The sequence below is a fragment of the Colletotrichum acutatum genome (assembly GCF_030867785.1).
Source record: "Colletotrichum acutatum strain CBS 112980 chromosome Unknown BDZ83scaffold_167, whole genome shotgun sequence".
NCBI lineage: Eukaryota > Fungi > Ascomycota > Sordariomycetes > Glomerellales > Glomerellaceae > Colletotrichum > Colletotrichum acutatum.
This window is the reverse complement of record NW_026849161.1, coordinates 23,854-44,838: the sequence shown is the minus strand read 5'-3', so window position 1 is coordinate 44,838 and position 20,985 is coordinate 23,854. Positions and strand designations below refer to the sequence as shown.

Genomic DNA, 20,985 nt, shown 5'->3' with positions numbered 1-20,985 from the left:
CAAGGGAGAAAGAATTGGCTCAGGTTTTGTCTATTCACTCTTTTAAAAGGTAGAAAAAATGGGACATTATGACAAGGCATGTTACATACTCGTGTCACATCAACTTGCGCCCTCTATGAGCACAGCCAACCATCTGCACCTCACTCCTTGATATACTTCTTCAACCCGCGAAGACGCTCCTTGGCCGTCTCGAGCACCTCGTCCTCCTTGCAGACCGCGAAACGGATGTAGTCCGCAGCAATGTGCGCATTCTCGTCCGTGTAGAACTCGGTGGGCGGGATGGCGGCGACGCCCACCTCCTGGATGAGGAACCACGCGAGCTTGAAGTCGCGCGGGCGGCTGGCGACGTGGGGCGGGAACGGGTAGTCCTCGGGCAGCTTGACCTTGGCCATGTTGACGAGGACGAAGTATCCGCCCTCGGGCTCCGAGTAGGGCATGCCGAGCTCCTTCCATACCTCGTTGAAGCGGTCCATCTTTCCCTTCATATCCTTGATCGTCTCGTCCCAGAAGCCTTCCTTTTCGGCTTGCTCGAAACCTGTTGGATGAGAAGTTAGTCACACTCGGATACAATGCTGATGAGGGACAGGGAAACAGGTGGGGAGAGATGGGGCAAACATACCGACAGCGCAGGCTTCTTGCAGAGGCGAGACGGAAGAGTAGCAGATGCGAGTGTGCGCCGCAGAAACGTGCTGAATCAGCTCAGCAGGGCCCATGAGCCAACCGACACGCCAGCCGGTAGCGTAAAAGTTCTTGCCCGCGGAGCCGACGGTGATGGTGAGGCGCTCGACCTCCGGGGACAGCGTGGCGACTCTCGTGAAGGGAACGTAGTACAGGCGGTCGTAGACCTCGTCGGAGAGGATGATGATCTCGTTCTTGACGCATAGGTCGCCAATCTTCTGGAGCTCCTCCTTGGAGAAGACCTTGCCGACGGGGTTGTCTGTGTCAAAATGTCAGCAAAATGCGCCCTGTACTTGGAGGTGGATGGGAAGTGGCGACGAACGCGGTGTGTTGAGGACAATCATCTTGGTCTTTGGTGTGATGGCGCGCTCGAGCTCGTCAAAGTCGATGGTCCAGTTGGCAGCGGACGATGTCGCCGTGGCGCCGTCTGTGGGAGGATGCAGAGGAACGTAGGTGATCTTGCCGCCGGGCATCTCAATGTTGCTGATGTACCTTTTCAAAGAGTCAGCATATCTGGGACGTATCATGAACAACACTCGTGGCTTAGCTCACTGGTCGAAGAAGGGCTCAAAGACGATGACCTCATCGCCGGGCTCAATAAAGGCCATAAAAGCACTCAGCATGCCTGGTCAACAGTCAGTCCATGATTATGAGATCGTGTTGCTTCTCTGGGGCTTCTCATCTCACCCTCGTTTGCGCCAGTAGTGATGGTGACCTCGGTCTCGGGGTCCAGCTTGCGGCCCCAGTGAGGGGAGTAGGCGTCCGCAATGGCCTTCTTGAGTCTTGGGCGGCCCTTGGTAGGGCTGTACTGGTTGCACTCGACGCGGTCCAGCGCTTGCTTGGCGGCGTTGAGGATGAATTCGGGAGGGTTGTAGCCAAAGAACCCCTGGCCCATGTTCACGATAGGCTGCTTGGGCGAAGCGGCAGCGGCCTCGTTGATGATGGACCTGGTTTCACAGTCAACATTTTTGCGCTCAATTGCTTATCACCGACCAACAGAGATGTGTCAAAAGTAGCGCTGGCGCATACTTGTCTCTCACTCTCTCACGACCGGGATCTCAATACACACCAAACATCCTGTCGCCGGCCGGCGACGCGAGCCGCGGGCTTGAGCTTGCTGCTGAGAGACATTGCGGTGGACTGGAAACCTCGTCTGGCGGTACTGGTGCTGGTGATGCGCGACCGGAAGAGAGGGAGGACGAGGGAGGTCATGAAGAGTGCAATGAATGAGAAGAGGAATCGGAGCGGCACGGCGAAGAGTGTTGTGAGTCGGCCTCCTCGATTACCTATCCGTAGTACTCCAGAACGAAGCTCCGAAAATTGGAAGACGCTGATTTGCTTCACGGCAGCTCGAGACCCATTTCCCGTCTGGAGCGTTTGAATGGCGTAATCGGCCGTCCCGATGTTCGGTGCTGCAGTGGCGGGGTGAGCCGGCCCAATGCGCTTTTTGGCGGGGTAGATGTTTCTTATGTAATCTGTCTTAAGCCGAGCCGGGGATTCTCCGGTGCAGCTGGAATTTTACCCCGCGATCCTTGATCACTCAATTACCCCCAAGTCCTTGATTGTCGTAGCAGGAAACCCGCAGACTCCAATGATACATTGAGTTTACGATAGACTTTAGACAGCACAATTCAACATCTTTCGGCTGGATAACAATGGGGTTCTTCTTACTGAGACCACTCGTGCCTTGTTGTACAAAAAACCCGAGTCCGTAGAGGAATGCTTCTCGCTGATGACAACACACCTGAGGCAGGGTACATTGCTGCAAGCTATTCGGGCCCTGGATCCGAACTTTGGGTGTCAGGCTCCTACAATAGCCGCAGATACCATCGCACTGGATGATTTTCAATCTATTAAACTCCCTCGGACACGGTCTCCTGAATTCAAAAGCCTTCATGGTACATACTGCCTTACGTGGATCAGTCATGACACCGTGCCAGCACCTGAGCCGAACTTAGTTCAGGATTTGAGAGTCAGGTACCACGAAATCCTCCAGAATTGGCCGTTGTATCAATCTAAAGTCGTAAGGACGTATCAGAGATCATGATATCCAGTTCCGTTGTGCTTGAACAACAACTGACGCCAGCGTCAGCAAAATCCTCTTCGTGGTCGGCTTGTAGAACAGCATGTGTGTGGCTATGCGCTCCTCAATTCGTCCGAATAAGGTGGCTTACAAGGCGCTATTAAACAGAGTTCTGTCTATTCTTGTAGTGCTAGTGATCAATCTCTCTTCCTCGCTGACATCTTCATGACTATAAGTGACAGCTCCGGTCCTGCTCTATCTACTCGACTCCATGTGCATCTATCCTTCATCACATTTGCAATCTCTTACTACTCGAAACATTTTACCTTCGTTACACACTCAAGACTAGGTCCCTACGTTGCCAGAAGTTCACGATGCACTTCCCAGGTCTCGCCTTGATCCTTTCCCTCGCCACTTTAGTCATCGCCAACCCGGTGGACTTCGAAGTCAGAGATGACTGGGCCAAGGTGGTCTCCTTCAGCGACGATCTTTGCAACTCAGACCAAAGCACCTTTGAGGTGACTGGCAGCGGTGCGTATCGGTGCATACCCGTCACCAACAAGCGATCCATCAAAGTCCTTCAAAAGAGGTATGTCTATTGATTACTACCAACTTGAACAATGTTTAACTTGTCTAGGGACTGTACGATCAAGACGTTCAGCGGGTCAAACTGTGGTGGCAGCCACTTTACGCTTCCCGATGGCGACCTTAACTGCCACTCCGTCTTGCATGCGTCTGTAGAGATCTCGTGTTAAAGACTGGGGAAGGCAACTTGCTCAGTGACGAGATTCTCATATTTCATGGAATCTGCATGGAGTGTGAAGACAGTAGGGAGATATCTGAGGCTAAGGACAGAAAAGAGAAAAGAAAAGACAAAAAAAGGACGACCACCCCCCGAATCGAAATGCTGTCGCATGATTACCTCAGGAGACTTCACTGATACTCTACCGATCAAGCATTCCGACCGGTGGTCCGTGGCAGCTGAAATGCCGTTGGTCCCTATATCACCTTCCTGTGTTGAGGATGAGTGAGTCCCCTCGCGGCCGCCTTCGACCTTTGCGGCCGACCTCTGTGGTCAATCTTTCAGCGCTGCCGTACGACTGACTACGATTCTGGATTGTATTATGCTATTTTAATTCCAATCGTTCTTTGAAGTTGAGCTCATACTTGGAGCTTACAGCGCGCACCATGTCCTTGATAAGTAGTGCTGGTGTAGATTTAACGTGGCTAAGCATGAAGCGTATCCCTGACCTAATGATCTTACATTTGAGTGACTGCCAGAGAGCTGGTCTGCTGACCAGTCAACATCTCTCAAGACCTCAGGAGAGAAAGAGGACGAAGCAGAAAAAACAAATGTATAAGATGGCTGAAAAATGAGTGACGGGTAACATGCAAAACTTGATGACATACACCGCATCTCTTCTTATAATCACTCTATGCGGATCTCCGCTTGGAACACAAAGGTAATACGAAGCTGTCAATATAAATCACCTCAAGCTAGTGTGGAGATGCACTACTTGTCTTTCGGTATTGTCATTCCCGTGGTAGAACATTGAGCAGATTCAGTAACTGTACCGAATCCTTGCGCCTTATGACTTTTCGATGCCAAGATGATTACGAAATTTCTAGGCAGCTACGAACTGAAGTGAAAGGTTTGTATACTCATGTCTACCTACCTACGTAACATCCGAGGTACTCGTAGTGTTGTTTGATAGTAAGTTGCCTGTAACGTCAAGGATTCGACCTCCACTCAATCTGCCGTATTCCGACTACGAAAGGCAACCCTGCTCTAATTGGTCAATCGTCCAACTAAGACTAACAAGCTGGGCGGAAAGAGGCACATTCGTCCCGTGTCAGCTAAGCTTTTTGGAGCATTAGCGCGGCAGGCTACACTCCCCCAATCTCCCAGCTCTGGAACGTCCTTCCACTTTGTACACGAATGGCAGGGCCCAAAAAAAAGTTGCACCTTCCACACACACACAGTCCACTCTCACCCACCTTCCGAACCAAACAAGCAAGGAAGCTGCATGGCACTTTCCCCCTGTTGCGACTTGCGTGTCTGAGAATCGTCACCCATTCCAGGCATTCTTCAGGCATTTCTTTCCTTCCATGCTCCAACAAGAGAAACGCGGCTGAAGGAACGTACCTTCCCATTCGTCACACACGCGCGGCACAGGTGTCGCCTCACCCAACCATGATCCCCAACTTAATCTCGTCGACTCCCGCCTGCCTTGCGGCACAGCTTCCCTCTCCCTCCCTCACAATGCCGTCGTATCCTACGAGCCTTGTCCTCGCCGAGCTCGACTGCATTCCTCTCTTACCGCCTGCGATGCGCTGATTCACAGCTCACTGAATTTCAATATGATTGCCGTTCAATCGCGCCTCCGAACAATTCTGCCCTTGGCGGCTCTCTTCGCCCTAATCATCGTCCTCGTCCGCTTCCATGAAAGCATTATTAACCTCGATTCACTGTATAACCTTGCGAAGCACACGAAGACAACGCCGCCATCTTCGAGTAGCAAGGACGACAAGCAGTCGCTCTCCTCCGAGACCCCAGTATACAAGCCGGCGCCGACCTACACCTCGCCCCCGGTAATCGACCCCTTTCCCCTCCTCGCCAACACCGACTCGCCGCCCCCCTCGATCCCCGCGCACAACGTCCCGCGCGACGACCTACACAAAGACTACGGTCTCGATGCGCAGCCGCCGCTCTTCATCGGCTTCACCCGCCAGTGGCCCATCCTCCTCCAATGCGTCGTAAGCTACATCACAGCAGGCTGGCCGCCATCTAGCATCCACGTTCTCGAGAATACGGGTACCCAGTTCGCCAACGCCCAGGGCAAGCTCTCACTCCAGAACCAGTTCTACCTGAACCATACGACGCTCAAGCGGCTAGGCGTCAATGTCATCCAGGCACCTGCCCTGCTCTCCTTTTCGCAGATGCAGAACATGTTCTTGCATGAAGCGCATAAGAACAACTGGCCATACTACTTTTACTCCCACCAGGATGTTCTCGTCTTCTCGTTCGAGGACGGCAAGGATGACACCCACCGGCCCGGCGACCGAACATGGGAATTCTACGACGAGGAGGAGCAAAATGAGATCATGAGCCCGCCCGCGGCGGAACAACAGGGTTACCGCACGATATACGAGAACTGCCTACGCGATCTCGACACTACGCTGCGGCGTAAAGAGAAGTGGGGGTTCCGATGGTACCAGTACGACCATTTAACGCTGGTAAACCGCGCCGCAATGGACGCCATTGGCGGGTGGGACTCGCTGATTCCGTACTACGCGACCGACTGCGACATGAACGCGCGCCTGGCTATGGACGGCTGGACGATGAAGCACCGTCGGGCAGGCATCATCAACGATATATCAACGCACCTTGAAGATCTTTCTGCCCTATACAGGGTTCCAGGGACGGTGCCGAAAATGGTTGACCCGAATCCCCCGCCCCCGCCTCCGCCCCCACCGCCGGCCGAGAAGAAGCCCGAAGACGATAAGACGAAGGGCGACAAGAGAGACGACGAGCCCACGGTGAATAGTACCGTCGTAGACGACAAGGCAGAGTATTTCCGCGCCGTAGTCCAGACGGGCCTGGAAATGACAAACTACAAGTACAGAGATAGCGACCACAACCGCAACTCGTGGCAAAAGAGCCAGCACGGCGGCGAGGGCGAGCCGTATTACTACGACGCCGCTGGATTCGCAGAGGCCTTTGAGGTGCTCGTCGCTGCCGGGCGCCGGGTCTTTGAGCTGAAATGGGGGCGTGGCGGGTGTGATATCGCCGAGGGGTTCGGGTTGAAGATTACGGACCAGTGGCGCGTCTTGTCTCCGGCGAAGAAAGATAGGTGAGATGGGGAGTGTGGTTGAAGCGGCTTCTTTTACGCGAGTCACGTCGATGACGTCGTTTTTTGGGGAGTGAGAACTCACTCACTGGTCTCATGGAGTCGATAATGACTCGTCACATACGGACCTGATTCAGTATTCCAAAGAGCTCCGAAAGGAAATCTGGCGATATAGCGTCAAGACATTGAAAGAGATAAGGCAAGTACCTTGGAAGCACCATTTCATCGGGTCAAAATAAGGGAAATGAAAGCAATTAGCATGTAATGATATCTTAATATTCAATGGTCAAAGCCATCTATGCGGGTAATTTGTGTAAACGCACTGAAGTCCGACTCCTGTGTGGGAGGAGGAACTTTGCACAGCGTTTGATGCCATATGCTACTAATGAACTAGGTAAAAGGAAAATGTGAAAACACACCAAAAAAGGTTGGATGGAAACACAGATGAGAAGAATCGTACACACAGTCGGTGCTGCTCTCAAAATGCCCAATCCCCCTTTGCCCCCAAAAGTACGCCAATACCCCCGTTCTATCTAGGTATCCCAGGGTTTTCGTTTCGGAAATCCAGAAAAAGCAGATTTCAATACACACATACGCATTGGAGCTTAGCTATCCATCGGCTCCGGTTGGGTGTCAACTTTTTTCGGGCCAAAATGCTCTCGCTCTCACTGCTTCGTATCTCTCTCCCTCACACACGTATCGTCAAAAACGCAAGGAAATAGTAAGACAAGAGAGACAATCACCTCTGACTAAGGAGATGCTTTGCTGCTCTATGCCTCGGTAATATTTCTCGCCAGGGCACCACCAGCCTGGATCTCGTTGGGCGCAAACTTGATCCCGCTAGCTGAGGCCGCAATCTGCGACTTGGGCGCGTACGCCGACGTGGCGGTGCCGCTGCGGAGAACCTCGTCGCGCGTGACGCCGAACTTCTCAGGGGACAGGCCCATGGAGCGGAGGAAGTGTACCGTCTCGGTCCACTCCTGGTCCTTGCGCTTGGCGTCCCAGCCGAGCTCCTCGGCCATGACGTCGATTACGCGCGGCAGGGCGCGGAGCGCGGACTCGGCGTCGAGGAAGGCGAGGCGGGTGCGGCGGGAAATGAGGTCCGTTGCCGTGAGGGCGGCCTCGGCGCGGACGCCGTGGCGGATCTCGCCCTCGACAAAGGGGAAGTTGGGGATGATGCGCTCGCGGTCGGCGGGGGTGGTGGCGACGGACCAGGCGCGGTCGCCGTAGTTGTGGGCGAGGTGGTGGGCGACGTCGGCGTCGAGGGCGAAGTGGGTGATGAGGTGGCCGGGGAGGTGCTTTGAGAAGCCGTGGGCGCCGACGAGGGGGATCTTGGTGGTGATGCAGGCGCCGGTTGTGGTGAAGGGTGCGAGACCTGCGCCGGAGATGTCGGGGAGGGAGACGGGCTTGGGGGCGAGGTTGAAGGTCTTGATGGCTTCGTCGACGGCGTCTTCGGCCATTTGGCGGTAAGTTGTCCACTTGCCGCCGGCGCAGGTGAGGAGGCCGGAGGAGGAGACGGTGACGAGGTGGGAGCGGACGAGGGATTCGGTGTTCTTTGCGTTGGGATCCTTGACCAGGGGGCGGATTCCTAGCATGACATGTTAGTTTCTTGGTCCTGACCTGGGAGCGATATCGGAAAAGGGGCAGTGAACAAGACAAAACTTACCAGACCAGGCGGAGAGAACATCGGCGCGGGACAGGGCGGACTCGGGGGTAATCAGCTTATTGACCTCCTTGAGAATGAACTTGATGTCGTCCTCGCGGGCAATGGGCTCGCGCTCGACGGGGGCAGCATTATCCGTGGTTCCAGCCAGAGTGTATCCTTGCCAGGGGAGAACAAAGATGACACGACCGTCCGAGGTGGCAGCATCCAAGAGACCGATTCCGTTGGGGCAGATGTCACCGGGCAGCATAATGTGCGCACCAGAGGCCGGGGCGACGATGGGCTTGCGGTCCGGGTTGTCCATGCACTCGATTGCGTCGGCAAAGGGGCCAGTAGCGTTGATGACGCCCTTTGCGCGGACGGTGAAGGGGGCGCTACCGGGGTTCTTGACATCGCGGACTTGCGCGCCAGTGATCTTGCCGGTGGAGGAGTTCTTTTCCAGAGAGGTGACTTCGACGTGGTTGAGGACGGTGGCGCCATAGAAGGCGGCGGTGAGTGCGAGAGAGACGTTCATGCGGGAGTCGTTGTGCTGGCCATCGTAGTAGACGAGGGCGCCGACCATGTTATCCTTTCTGAGCTTGGGGAAGGCCTCCATGGCCTTCTTGGTGGAGACGTAGTAGGAGCTCTCGAGACCCTGGGAACCGGCGAGGAGATCGTAGGCCTTTGTGCCGGCCCAGAAGTAAGGAGTTTGCCACCACTTCTGGATGGGCAGGAGAATTGGCAGAGAAGAAGACAGGTGCGGGGCGACGTTGAGAAAGGTCTTGCGCTCGTGGAGGGCCTCCATGACAAGCTCGAGCTGGGAGTAGTCGAGGTTCCAGACGGCCTTCTCGAGGTAGCGAACACCGCCGTGGACGAGCTTGGTGCTCTTGGAGGAAGTTCCAGCTGAGAAATCGTCGCGCTCGACGAGAGCGACCTTCAGGCCGCGGGTGACGGCGTCGAGAGCGATGCCGGTTCCCGTGGCGCCGCCGCCGATGACGAGGAGGTCGTACTCTTGGCCATCGGAGTTGTGGGCGCGCAGGTCGGCCAGCTGTGAGGCGCGGTCCTTCGTCGCGGGGAACGAGGGGGGAACAATCTTGCCCTGGTTATCGCGCTTGAGCTCGACGAGGGCCTTGTCGAAGTTGTGAGCGCCGCGGCCGCTGAGGAAGGTTGAGTAGGCGACGACACCACCGGTTGCCGCGGCGGCAGCGATGGCGACGGGCCTTCTCAGGCTTGAGAAACGAGACGCCATGCTGGCGGGTGTTTCTTGTGTGTGTGTGTGTTTTCTTGTGTTTTCTTTACTCGGTGAGGTTTAGACCGAGTCCGAGAAGGACGGGAGGGTGACGATTGGAGGTGCGTCTGGTATAGGTGACCAGTTCAGGCGTGTAGGGTGGGATGCCCTTTTAGTGAATGCTTTCCCTCGATTGGTGATGTGCTGGGAGGAGGAGGGGTTCACAGGTTGATGATCCTGGAAGGAATCAGGAAGGTGAAGGTAGGGGAGAAGAAGTAAGAATAAGAGAGGTAGGAAGAGGAAGAAAAGCTCAAGGGCTTAAGAGGGACCGAAGGGTTGAGGATTGTCGATCGGTAGATGACCCAAGTGAGTGGGTAGATTCCGGGTGGCAGAAAAGCAGGAAGCTGTGCTGGTCCGGGCTGGGCCGCCTCACCCGCAAACTATGGACTGTTATTCGTGGAATGACACCCCGAGCTCGAGAAGGAATGGTCCCGTTTGGCGCGAGCAAAAATCTTCCGTTGGACTGACTGGGCAGGGCGGGAGAGCAGGGGAGGTGGGTAGCAGAGATGGGAGAGAAAGAGAGAGAGAGAGGGCGACCTGATGTGAGGAAAATAAAATAAAAAATAACGAAACGTGAGCCCAGCGAGAAGAGGCTAAAAGTAGATCGGGGGTGGAGGGGGGTACGAAGATACCTTGTGATGACGGAGATCGGGGGATGAATGGATGGATGGACGGACGGGGGGTCAGACGGAGAGACATGCAGCTTTGGCCGGTAGCGATCGATGGAACACACGGACAAAGCAAAGAGGATGCCAGCTCAGACACAGCTGTTGCTTGGTGTTCTCAAGACTCAAGGTATCGCTCGCATTGCCAATTGGATCTTACCCCCACGTGGTCGCAGGCGCGTCTACGGTATGGCGGCATGGCTCATCTTGAGACCTTGACTGATACCTTGTCAGTCAGTCCTGACCACCCTGCCTGCATTTCCTACCTACGTTATGCTATGCCACATCACCGTATGCTATCATCTACGGCAGCTTCATCCGCTACATTGTGGTTGACGGTGGCAGTGGTAGTGGCCGTGGTGAATGGCAAACGGTCTCCGGAAGCAGCAGCAATGCACTGGAGTCGGGGTCTGACATCATGGGTACCGAGCTCACTCCGAGCTAGCAAGTAGCAAGCAGAAACAGCACCCAACACTGGCTGGGTGACTGAGCAGAGTCAGGACATGCAGTGAGCCGGAGTGAGTGAGAGACACAAGGGGACCCGCTTCTTGTTCGTCATGTCGGTAACGGCGCAGGATCCAGTATGGAGAAATGAATGGGGAAAAGGCACGCAAATCTGGAGGTGGGAAAGAGACGTCGGTGCCATCCCATCCGTATGCGTAGATGGATCCGTAATTGTATGGTGTTTCCAGTCAGAGCCTCAAATATGCCATCAGGGGTCCGTCTGCACCTCGGTGTTGGCAGTCCGAGATGGTGGACATATCTTCGGTATTCTCTCGGTGCTGGTGATATATGAAGTATTGTACCCCTGTCTCGGTGCTCTCGGTTGACATGGCCGACCACTGAAGAAGAATTGGAGAAGGTGCCGCCCAGGTTCCCACAGAAAGGAAGGAAGGGTCCCGCTGAGATGGGAAGTGCAGGTGGGGTCACAAATTTGGAGACCTGAGGAGGAAGGCCCCACTGGACGGGACCTTTCCACGCTTTCCTTGAGGTTCGCAATGATCGGCGGAATCCTCCGGCCGAAAAGTACGTACTCTTCCACTTTAGCCCCTGCTTTCCAGCCCTGACCCTCTGTTCCCGTGCCACACAGGCCTACTCCTCTTTCCGCTTTTCCTCACCACCACAAGTCTCCACTTTGGCAGTGCCAGACGGCGACACTGCGGCCTCGACTCTCGCTCGTCCTCGGTGTTGCATTCCCGTCACCACATCCACACCGCAGACCTGGACCACCACCACCGTCCAATTCCACTGAGCACCAGTCCAATCCAATCACGCTCACTGCAGAATCAGCAGCAAGGCACAGTCACTCGCCTGCTGGATCTCGAGACACGCATTGCAGATGCCCTCCCTCGCCCAGTCAGCCAGCATGAACAATCATCACTGCCAAACGGCGACTACACGGCGACCAGCAATCGGCCCGGCGAATGGCCCGCGACTGATTTCTCCTCGTCGACTCCTCCCAACGTCTCCATCAGTGTCCATCGTGGGATGTTTGCCCACACAGCGCCACGCCATACTGCCGCTAACTACCCTTATCCTCTGCAATCCTCACATGTCGGCCCTTGTACAGGGGCCTGACTACTCTGGGTCTCGCCTCACTTCTCAACTTGAGGCCCGATTGTGAGGCTTGCCCAACAGCCCAAGGGGCCTCAACCAGCCAAACAATTTCTTACAGGGCGGATTTCTGGTTCATCTTAAGAACCAGATGCCGTCCTCTTCTATCCATCCATAGTACTGCGGACCGTTTTTGGTTCCCGAAGACGGGTGGCTGCATCACACAGACGCCGCGCCATTCTGGTGACCGAATTATCGGGATTCACAGTCAACAAACGCCGTTCAGTCGAAACTGTTTTCGTTCCCTTTTCTACCTACATATCATCGACTAGCCCACCCACCATGGCATCGCTTACACTGCACCCGACACGATATACTGCCACCACTCGCCAAGCTGTCCAAGTCAGCAAAACCTGCCTTCAGCCTGCCGACTCTTCCCTCCAGACCCAGCTATTTCCGCAACTCTTTACCGTCCTCGATCACGCGCAACGCCCCTACGCAGTGCAGCCGCCGACGCCCGAGCTTGACTTACAAGTCACTCTACCTTTGCCATGTACCTCGACCTACTCTTGTATGGGTACTTGGGGAGTGTCCGGACACGAACCCCTCCTGGGATACGACTGCGGTAGGGACACCGCTGTTGCACCCGCACCGCACCCGCACGCCGCAGGGCACACACCCGCCGTCCACCCTCCGTGGCCGCTACCAAGTTTCTTCGCTGCACATCCCTCGGCCGTCACGGCCACGCCGCAGTGCCACGCCGAACATCCCGCGCCGCCCCCTGCAACTCGCGTGCGAAGAATGTGGGAGGGAGCAAGCTGAGGTGGCACACGGGTCGAATTGCTGCCAATCCACAACCAGTCCACAACTTGGCGACCCTACCCACGCAAATGGTTACGATCCTGTCAGTATTCTTGCTGCTCTGCTAGATGATGCGCCGGGCCAGATATCTTGGCTGTCAACCTGCCCCAGTGCCGTGTACAAGGTCCCTGTCTCAACGATAGCCACCTGGCCCAGCTCGAAATAGTCCTTCATCCCCGTTGACTTACACCCAAACGCAGGTCGACCCATCACCCTGTCCTCGTTTGATGACCTTGATTTGCGTCTAGGTTTCGAAACTCGCAGGTTGCAGCTGCGCCCCATGACACGTTCGCAGCCAGAGTACCAATCTTAGCACTACGACAATTATCGCACCCAGAGTTCGTCTACTCGCACTACCGAACCTTCCAGCCAATCTGAGTAAGATGGACCAGGTCCCAGGGTGCAACTTGACAGCGACATTTCCTGCACGTCCACTAGCTCTTGGCTGTTTCTACCCCGCGCTTCCAGACGAAGCACCAGCCAGACACAACCTTATCTCGCGACGGGCAACGTTCGCCGGGCCACTGAATAAGGGCCATCGATCGCAGGCAGTTGTATTACGAGTCAGCTTTGCTCAGAGTTTGGAAGCCATCGGCCTCTCATCGATGCAAGCACGATCTCGAAGTCACTATACGCAACGGGGACAGTATGGGCCATTGCCAAACACCTTTACACGCAACGTCCGTTGCGTGTTGCTCCGCCTCGCATCACAGCTTTGCTACAACTCTGCAAACGGCAAACTCATACTGGTGATTGGGCATCCGGAACATCCAGACAAGACAGTCGTCCGAGTTCCTCGCCATGCGACCAATTCTTGACATCACTTCCCGTCGCCACTCCGTCCAATCCGCGCCCACTCCCGCCTTGACGTGGACCGTAGTTCAGGCAACAACAGACCACTCTCCCCAACTCTGCCCATCTTCAACGTAAGCTAAGCGCACAGTTCTCGGGGATTGCTAGTTGGCCACAAAAGCTTGAACAACTCACCAATGCCATCCGAAGTCCTCACAATGCACACTCTTGCTGCGTGCAAGGAAGATTTCTAGGCATCGGCGAGCTGGATGCGCCATGAAAGCATGGGCAACGTGATGCCTAAGCTTACACAGTAGGTTGCTGACTACCATCCCTCTGCTGATGCCCCGTCTCTTGGCCAGGAAGGTGAGCAACAAAGGTCAAGACTCGGCTACAGACGGAGCGGGTGCAAGATGCCCATGGGGAGACCACCCATTTCCCCAAGCTGGGGTCGAGATGGATCATGATTGGGGCTCCATTCGGTCTTGATACTGCAATTGCTACCCGAGTCCACGAGACTATTGGATTTCAGACAGTCCAAAAGAGAATGTGCAACCGCGGACCCAAACTTTCGGGGTCGCTGTCAGGGTCAATCTCGACCTTTGACGCCTCTGAGAGGTCAGAGGCGGGACCCCCAGTCTTCCCAACAAGACGCAAGCCCACGCCATCATTGATTGCATGCAAAGTGCGAGCATTTTGTTGGTCTGGATTCTTTTCGACTTGGTGGTTCAGCTTGCTGCACTGGGACTCGGAAGCGATCCCAATTCCCAGCGGCGTGGGCAGGTCCCTCCCGCTAGCCAAGTTGGCGGCGCAGGCCCCCCGTAATTCTGAGCAAAAACCCCCGACTTGACGGAAGAATTGTTCACCTGGCCCGCCCTCGGGGCATCGTGCCAATCTTCCAGCGAAGGTGGCTTTTTTCTCGTTTCCAAGAGTCTCCTTCACGAACATACTAATTGCTGCCATAGGCGCACATCGTAGTTGGGAAAGAGGAATAACTTTGCCTCTTGATGGCACTCCTTTTTCTCTCCTTTTTGTTGCGTAGTCACCAGGGGAAAACATTCTTTGAACTTTGTAAATGACTTTGTGATTTGAAAATAAGACACCGCTAATCCAACCCACGCCAATAACCAAGCAACAGCACCACCAGCAGCACCTCAGCACCCAACAGGACAGACGATAGTCAAAAACCAAGAAACAGGAACGACGGAATACAGCTGCAAATAAGCTCATGATAATGATTCTTCGCCCGTGTTCGCTTTTTTCGTGTTTGGACCGTAAGACAGATCATCTTTTTTGTGTTTCTTTTTGTTCATCTTCCCTTTTGTTTCGCTTGGGTTTAAGAGATCCTCGAGTCTCTGTCAAACTCCTTGCTCTCCCCCGAGGAAGGAAGAGTTGGAGTCGGTCGCCCATCCCAAGTTTCTCTCTCTGTCTCTCATCTCTCTCTTCTCTCGTCATCCGAAACCCGTGGTATCATTGTCTGCCAGTTTCTTTGCCTTTCACACTCTTGCACACTCATAAGAAATCATCGTGGAGATCGTCATCATGGATGACTGTCCCACATGATAGGATCCCGGTGTCAATCTCATCACTCATCAAGATGAAGATAACATCTTTCTTTTCACTTTCTCATCATCAAAAACGCACAAATCGGACACAACGTGAAGCGAGGATGCACTGTCTACACCTTCTCCAAGCGGTTCTTGTAGGTGTTGGACCAGACATCCCGGCGCGGGCGGAAGAGTCGGGTGAGGCCAAAGTAAGGCGTGTTGATGGGGCTCTCGCCGGTGAAGATGAAGACGTCGTACAGGAAGCCGCCAAAGAGGGTGCCGAAGAAGGGGGCAACCATGGGGATCTATGAAGATGAAATATTAGTCAACAGGTTCTCAAGAGGGGATGCAAGAGATTCGCCACTCGGAAGGACGAGATCGGCGAAGGACCACATGTCCAACGTATACGACGACGAAAACCCCGAGCCCCGTCAGAAGATAGGGGGACAGCCGAGGCAGGCAGGAAAAGGAATTTCTTGCTGCTTACCCAGAAATAGTATCCACCAGCGGACCACACATCAGACCCGTATCCGACAATGTACGAAACCAGGCGGGGGCCAAAGTCACGCGCCAGGTTGATGGCGTAGCCAGTCTCCCAACCGAAGCAGGCACCGATGCCGAAAATGAGGAAGAAGAGGGCCAAGGGCATAAAGGGGCCGGCGGCTCCGTTGGCGGGATCGGCGAGGGCGAAGATGGAGAACATGAGAATGGTTGAGGCGACGATTTCCGAGAAGAACATGCCCGTCCGCGTCATGAAGGCGGCCGGATACGTACAGAAGATGCCGGCGGATGAGTTGACGCCGCCGACGGTGCGGATGCCCGGGCCACCCTCAAAGTTGTCAATGGCGCTGATGTAGTTTCCGTACACGATGAAGGCGCCGGCCATGGCGCCCAGGAGCTGGCCGATGAAGTAGATGGGGAACTTGCGCCACGGGTGGCCGCGGTACACGCAGTTGGCAAGTGTCACTGCCGGGTTGAGGTGACCGCCGGATTTCTTGCCGACGTAGACGCCGAGCATAACTGCCAATCTATGAAGCAATGGGTTAGTTGACTCATTCTCATCAAATCTCTTCTCTTTTTCTGTTCCGCTTCTACCGAGGCGCTCGTTTCATCCAATAATTCTCAAGATGAAAAGCCACGCACTCGTGAAGTGAATGCAAGACAATGGGAGGATCAAAACTTACCCCCAACCCCAAGAGATACTCTGGTAATCACCCTTGGTGCTGTTGCTGAGAACGACTTGAGCAACGACACCGTCGCCAAAGAGGATCATAATCATGGTTCCAAAGAACTCGGAGAAGCCATCCTGGCAATTCTCACGGATACGCGACCACCACAGCTGCTCCTCCTCGTGGTGAGGAGGGAGCATGCTGCCGACGGCGTGCTCCTCGTGGGTCTCTTCGCCTCCCATGTCGTGTTTGAAAACTGGAATATGCTGCTTGCCGACGGACGACGACTCTGACACCGATTCCGCTGTATGGACAGTGATGACCATTAGAACCTCGATACGATAACGTTTACGATTTCTCTCGAAGGACTAAGGGGCTCGAGGATGATGAGATGGATGGATGGATGAAGAGTGAGAAGGACTTTGAGAAGGAGAGGAGATGGAGAAGGAGAGAAGACAAGAAACGCGGGGACGGTGAGATGAAGATGAGATGAAGAGATGGACAAAGGTCTGGCCAAGATATCATCCCACGTCCATCCCATGGGGAAGCAGCATCTTCTTATGGTCCCCACGGGCTCGAGGTGTTCCCACGGGGCTGGACACCGTTGCAACCAATCCACCGGGTTTGGCAATCATTCTTTGGGGAAAAGAGGAGAGAGGGGGCCGCCATAGGGATGGATGGACACATTGAGATGGGGCGGGGTGTTGATACTGGGGGAGTGAGGAGTGGGCAGTGGAAGTGGGAGGGGGTTTAGGTCTAGGGGGGCGTATACGGTATCGCCAAACGGAAATCATGGACGCTTACCCATCTTTGGTCAGTTTGCAGACAAGTTGTATGCTTGATTTGACTCTTCTTTTTTTCCCCCCCTTCGTTCTCCCGTCAGCGGGTTAGGGACGTTGCGATTGTGGATCTTTTGGACCGAGATCACTGATCAAGTAGACTGATTTTCTTCCGGGATCCTACGACGCTTGGGATCACCACGACCTGCGCGCGACGGTGACTGATACGAGATTGACTCGAAATCCTTGAAATGGCTTCCACAATTCCGGATAGCTGGGATCACCGACAGTTCGGGTCCTTGGATGAACAACCTCGGTGATACGAAAAGGAAAGAGGAAGAGAAAAGCTCGACTACTGTTCCTAAACGGGATTCGTGCGTTACGGGTCTCGCGGAGAGATGGAGATGGGCACGCGGGATGAGGATACCGAGGGGACTTGACGATGGACGACGCTATGGAATGGGTTGGTCGAGCGGAGGAGTGAGAAAAAATCGAACGATGTGGGCGGGTGAGATGAAAGTCGCTCAGTTTGTGCGTGTATCCGTGTCGGTCAGGTGTGTGTATGTGAGAGGGAGAGAAAAAAAAAGAGAGAAAGAAGATGGCACGAAGGTGGGACAAGGGGATATGATGCAGTTCGGTGGCTCACACCGAAGTTGAAGCGATTTGACGGCCGAGATGGACGAGACGTTGTCGCCGGACGGCGGCCGAGGCTTTGATGAAGAGGAATTCTGGACCTCTGCTGGCTTTGGTGTACTTGGGTGGTGCTTCTCACTCCCGTCTTTCGTCTTGGCCTTGTCCACCCCGCTCATTAAAGGAGGGACCCCCTTCTCCGGGTTTGCGCCAAGGCAGATGTGGTGTGCGCGCCGAACGGATCAGGAAGAGGATGTACGGACACTATCTGTGTCTTCGTGGGTAAGGAGACAGGTCGCACAAGGTTGCGCAATGTAGAGGTACGGAAACGACGAAGCTTCTCCACTCGCGCCACTAATAGGCTTCACTTCCCGGCAAGGAGAGAGTGTGTGTGAGAGAAATGCGCGCCAGAATCCAGGAGAAGGACTAATGCCCTTTGCAACCTCGCATGGGATGAATTATGTGGTTCCTTGAGGTAAGCTTCTGGGGCAGGTTCCCACGTGTGGAGAGGGGCGACCGATGCCAATGGTGACTGTATCCGTACGGAGTACTGATACTCTGTGAGAGAGGGCGGAGTTGTTGTACAAGTCGCTGTACGAGAGAAGAGGCACGCGTGAGGTTAAAGGATGTGGGATTGAGTAAGAGGGTAAGAAAGAAGAGGGGACTTCTTTCTTTGGCCTGTTGCAAGGAGGCTGGAGTGATCGCGTGGTGGACTGGACGGATGGACTTGAGGTAAGTTTTCGGTGCGTCTTCCGAGCCAAGGACCCAGTTTGAATGAATCCTTCCTAATCGTCGTCAAAAGTATAGACGGGTGTGACGGACGGGAAACCGAATAGAAAGAGTTGATTACGCGGGGCCAAGTCGTCGTATGCAGCAACTCAATTCTCTTGCTTGTTTCCAGTCAGTCAGCTTTGCCCCAAGCTTTTGTCCAGTTGCAAACCAGAATCTGGGGGAGATCGGGGGGGTGTCTACGGTACGAATACCTTGCTTGCTTGCGAAGGAAGTATGTACTGAAAGTCTCATGACCTGCCAGTGCCACAGCTTGTCGTCCTTGCTCCCTGGTTTGCCGATTGAGTAAAGCCGAGTTTGAACTCTGACTGATCAGATCGGAAGATTGCCTCTTCCATGATGCATCCCTGAAGCCATCTGGGGCCCGGGCGATGGCCGCCAAGGGTCCATTGAGAGGGGTGGAGCCGCTCCATCGTCCATGGACCAAATCTGACAGTGACGAGCGCGGGCGAGCCACACCACACCAAAACTATGTAACCAGCCGCGGCAAAAACGTCATACACGAAGGGTACACCTATCATCATTGGCGTGTGGTGGTGCGCGGCGTTCCGTGGTGTCGACCGAAGAAAAGAAGAGACGGACTACTTCCCGTTGAAACCCATTTGCGGCTCATTTTTTTTTCTTCTCTGGCTCTCAGTGTCTCTCAATGTCTCTCGTTTCCGCCGGCCAAGGTTCAAGCGTTTCTTCCAATGACGTTAGCCGTCCACAACCGAATGGGGAAAAGACGACAAGCAACAGAGAAAACTCTACACGGCGAGCCGAGGCCACCTTGAGCCCTCTTCTCTCCTCGGCAGCACTGGTAGGCCGCCGAAGAAGAGTCTTCCTGTTGGTCCTATCCATGCTATCCCTCCAACCTCCAGGCAAACCAATTCCGTCCAAAAGCTCCAGCTGGTTCCAAGCAAGCCGGGCCCGGCGTTGTTCTTGGTCTGCTTCGTAACGGGACTTTCGCCTCTTTCCCCGCAGTTGGTTACTCGAAATTGGACAAATGAGATGAAAGGTGGGAGGGCGGGTGCAACGTAGTGGAGGGGAACCAGGTCAGCGATGTGAGAATTGGTTTGTCGGTCTTGTCCCGTTTTTGACAAGACGATGAGCGCGATGGTCGGGCAGGGGGTGTCAATGGTGTTCTTTTCGAAACGCATGCAGTTCGGCAAATGGTTTGGAGCAATTGCCTATGGGTTCATGGCCCATGGGGGAAGAGGTTTCTGCCATTGTTGCATACCACGCATACCGAGCCATTCGGGATGGCCCAGAAAGAGAAGACTCTCTTCACTCTTTGGACCAGTACCCGCAAGAGTCCAGACTCTTGATCGGAATGACTGGCAGATTAGTCTGTTGGTTCGTTCGTTCGTTCGGCCACTGCTTCTAGCGTTGGCGTTGGAATCTCGTCGCAATTGTTGCCTGTGGTTGGTCGGTCGTCCGCGGCGCCGAATCCCATTTGCCGCTGAATATGGCCTTTAAGACAACGAACATGGACATGCCCTGATGCCCTCGTTGGAATGGGGTCGCAAAGATCCCTCCGGCCCGGCGTCTTTGCCTTTTCCATGCTGGAAATGTGTCACCTGTTCGTGTGCGCAAAATAGCATCAGCAGCAACTAGCAGCAGAACCAGTAGCAAACGCCAAAGGAGGAAAAAGACCCAGCCAGCAAACCAGAGGCGCAGGCACCGCACGCGGGCGCGGAGGTGGCCGCTGCATCCTCTTCCCGTCCAGCTCTAGCCCATGTGGGCAAGGCCACCAGCCCATCTACTTTTCTGCTCAACCAGTGACCTGCATGCCTGCCAAGGTGCTTGGTCTAGTTCGTAGAGAAACTCGATGACTCGAGGTAGCATGCCGTCTTTGCCCGTAGTCGACCCCGCTTTCTGGGGCGAGCCTCGGGCCACCGGTGCTTCATAAAGAGATAAAAGCCCGGCATACGGCCGGACCCACCGATGCCTCCGTGGGAGCTCGCCGACGCAGACCGAAACTGCTGCTGTTGCAGTGCGACTTGGAATGACATCAGCCCCATCACGAGGTGATCCGGCCCCCGTCCTCCTCCACTTTTGCTCGCTGCTCACGGCCGACGTTGCTTGCCAATGTCGAACAATGACCGAAGTAACTCGGGGCGTCCACCCCGAACACTAGTTCCCCAACTTTCTCGCATGCTTACTCCCGAGTCCGTACTAATACCAAGTTACCAACGACTTACCAACAACCTAAACGGTCAATGTGCCAGTCAGCTGTCAAGGTAGCCCGTCTACGCAGAACTATGGATACCCGTGTAGACCAACAAGTATTTACACACCCATGGTATCTATACGTATAGAATCGTTCGATACCGGAGCAGTGGTACGCAGACAGACTGACAAGACAGACCGGTTGCTTGCATCTCTCGTTCCGGCTTCTCGCTTGGAAGGATTCGCTGGCCTGTCAGATTCTTTAGAACGCCTCTAACGTAACCCCGTTCGATCCGTTCGCATTTCCCCAGTGGGGATTGGTCTTGCATCCGGGGACCCCCCCTTTGACAGTCCAGCGGTTTTTTCTCTCTTGACCCAAGTCCAGCTCCTTGGTGCTCATCTCGTGACATCTCCACACGATCTGGGGATGGGGTAAGAGAGATGCATGGAAATGAGGGGTAGCTCTCGAAGAAAGCTGTTTGTTCCCCATGGAGGGAGCTAACCCGACACGCCGCGTGCCCTTTTGCGTTGCGCTTCCGAGAACTGGAGCTGGCTGCTTGCTGCTG

The 20,985-nt window shown here is 54.8% G+C and overlaps 6 protein-coding genes across 6 annotated transcripts; 2 read left to right on the top strand and 4 right to left on the bottom strand.

Moving 5' to 3' along the window:
- Window positions 1–25: 25 nt before the first annotated feature.
- BDZ83DRAFT_124286 (aminotransferase class I and II) lies at window positions 26–2,079 on the bottom strand. The gene is made up of 6 exons (XM_060501171.1): window positions 1,748–2,079; window positions 1,366–1,625; window positions 1,231–1,303; window positions 1,001–1,170; window positions 620–937; window positions 26–535 (listed from the first exon to the last, which is right to left on the bottom strand). Exons 1-6 carry the CDS (start codon window positions 1,888–1,890, stop codon window positions 141–143), a joined length of 1,359 nt encoding a protein of 452 aa, XP_060358909.1. The 5' UTR covers window positions 1,891–2,079; the 3' UTR covers window positions 26–140.
- A 739-nt stretch (window positions 2,080–2,818) lies between these two features.
- On the top strand, window positions 2,819–3,456 carry BDZ83DRAFT_766068 (uncharacterized protein; the record flags this gene model as incomplete). Its single annotated transcript, XM_060515264.1, has 2 exons — window positions 2,819–3,290; window positions 3,339–3,456. The coding sequence occupies exons 1-2, from the start codon at window positions 3,076–3,078 to the stop codon at window positions 3,454–3,456; spliced, it is 333 nt and encodes a 110-aa protein (XP_060358908.1). The 5' UTR covers window positions 2,819–3,075.
- Window positions 3,457–5,062: 1,606 nt separating this feature from the next.
- BDZ83DRAFT_745001 (uncharacterized protein) lies at window positions 5,063–6,819 on the top strand (the record flags this gene model as incomplete). Its single annotated transcript, XM_060513177.1, has 2 exons — window positions 5,063–5,134; window positions 5,189–6,819. 2 exons carry the CDS (start codon window positions 5,063–5,065, stop codon window positions 6,557–6,559), a joined length of 1,443 nt encoding a protein of 480 aa, XP_060358907.1. The 3' UTR covers window positions 6,560–6,819.
- A 503-nt stretch (window positions 6,820–7,322) lies between these two features.
- BDZ83DRAFT_591206 (FAD dependent oxidoreductase) lies at window positions 7,323–9,443 on the bottom strand (the record flags this gene model as incomplete). Its single annotated transcript, XM_060506409.1, has 2 exons — window positions 7,323–8,140; window positions 8,219–9,443. 2 exons carry the CDS (start codon window positions 9,441–9,443, stop codon window positions 7,323–7,325), a joined length of 2,043 nt encoding a protein of 680 aa, XP_060358906.1.
- Window positions 9,444–13,631: 4,188 nt separating this feature from the next.
- Window positions 13,632–14,910, bottom strand: BDZ83DRAFT_124159 (uncharacterized protein). Its single transcript, XM_060501170.1, has one exon. The coding sequence runs from the start codon at window positions 14,582–14,584 to the stop codon at window positions 13,883–13,885; it is 702 nt and encodes a 233-aa protein (XP_060358905.1). The 5' UTR covers window positions 14,585–14,910; the 3' UTR covers window positions 13,632–13,882.
- Window positions 14,911–15,032: 122 nt separating this feature from the next.
- BDZ83DRAFT_591181 (MIP family channel protein) lies at window positions 15,033–16,396 on the bottom strand (the record flags this gene model as incomplete). Its single annotated transcript, XM_060506406.1, has 3 exons — window positions 15,033–15,206; window positions 15,389–15,929; window positions 16,086–16,396. 3 exons carry the CDS (start codon window positions 16,394–16,396, stop codon window positions 15,033–15,035), a joined length of 1,026 nt encoding a protein of 341 aa, XP_060358904.1.
- Between the last annotated feature and the right edge of the window lie 4,589 nt (window positions 16,397–20,985).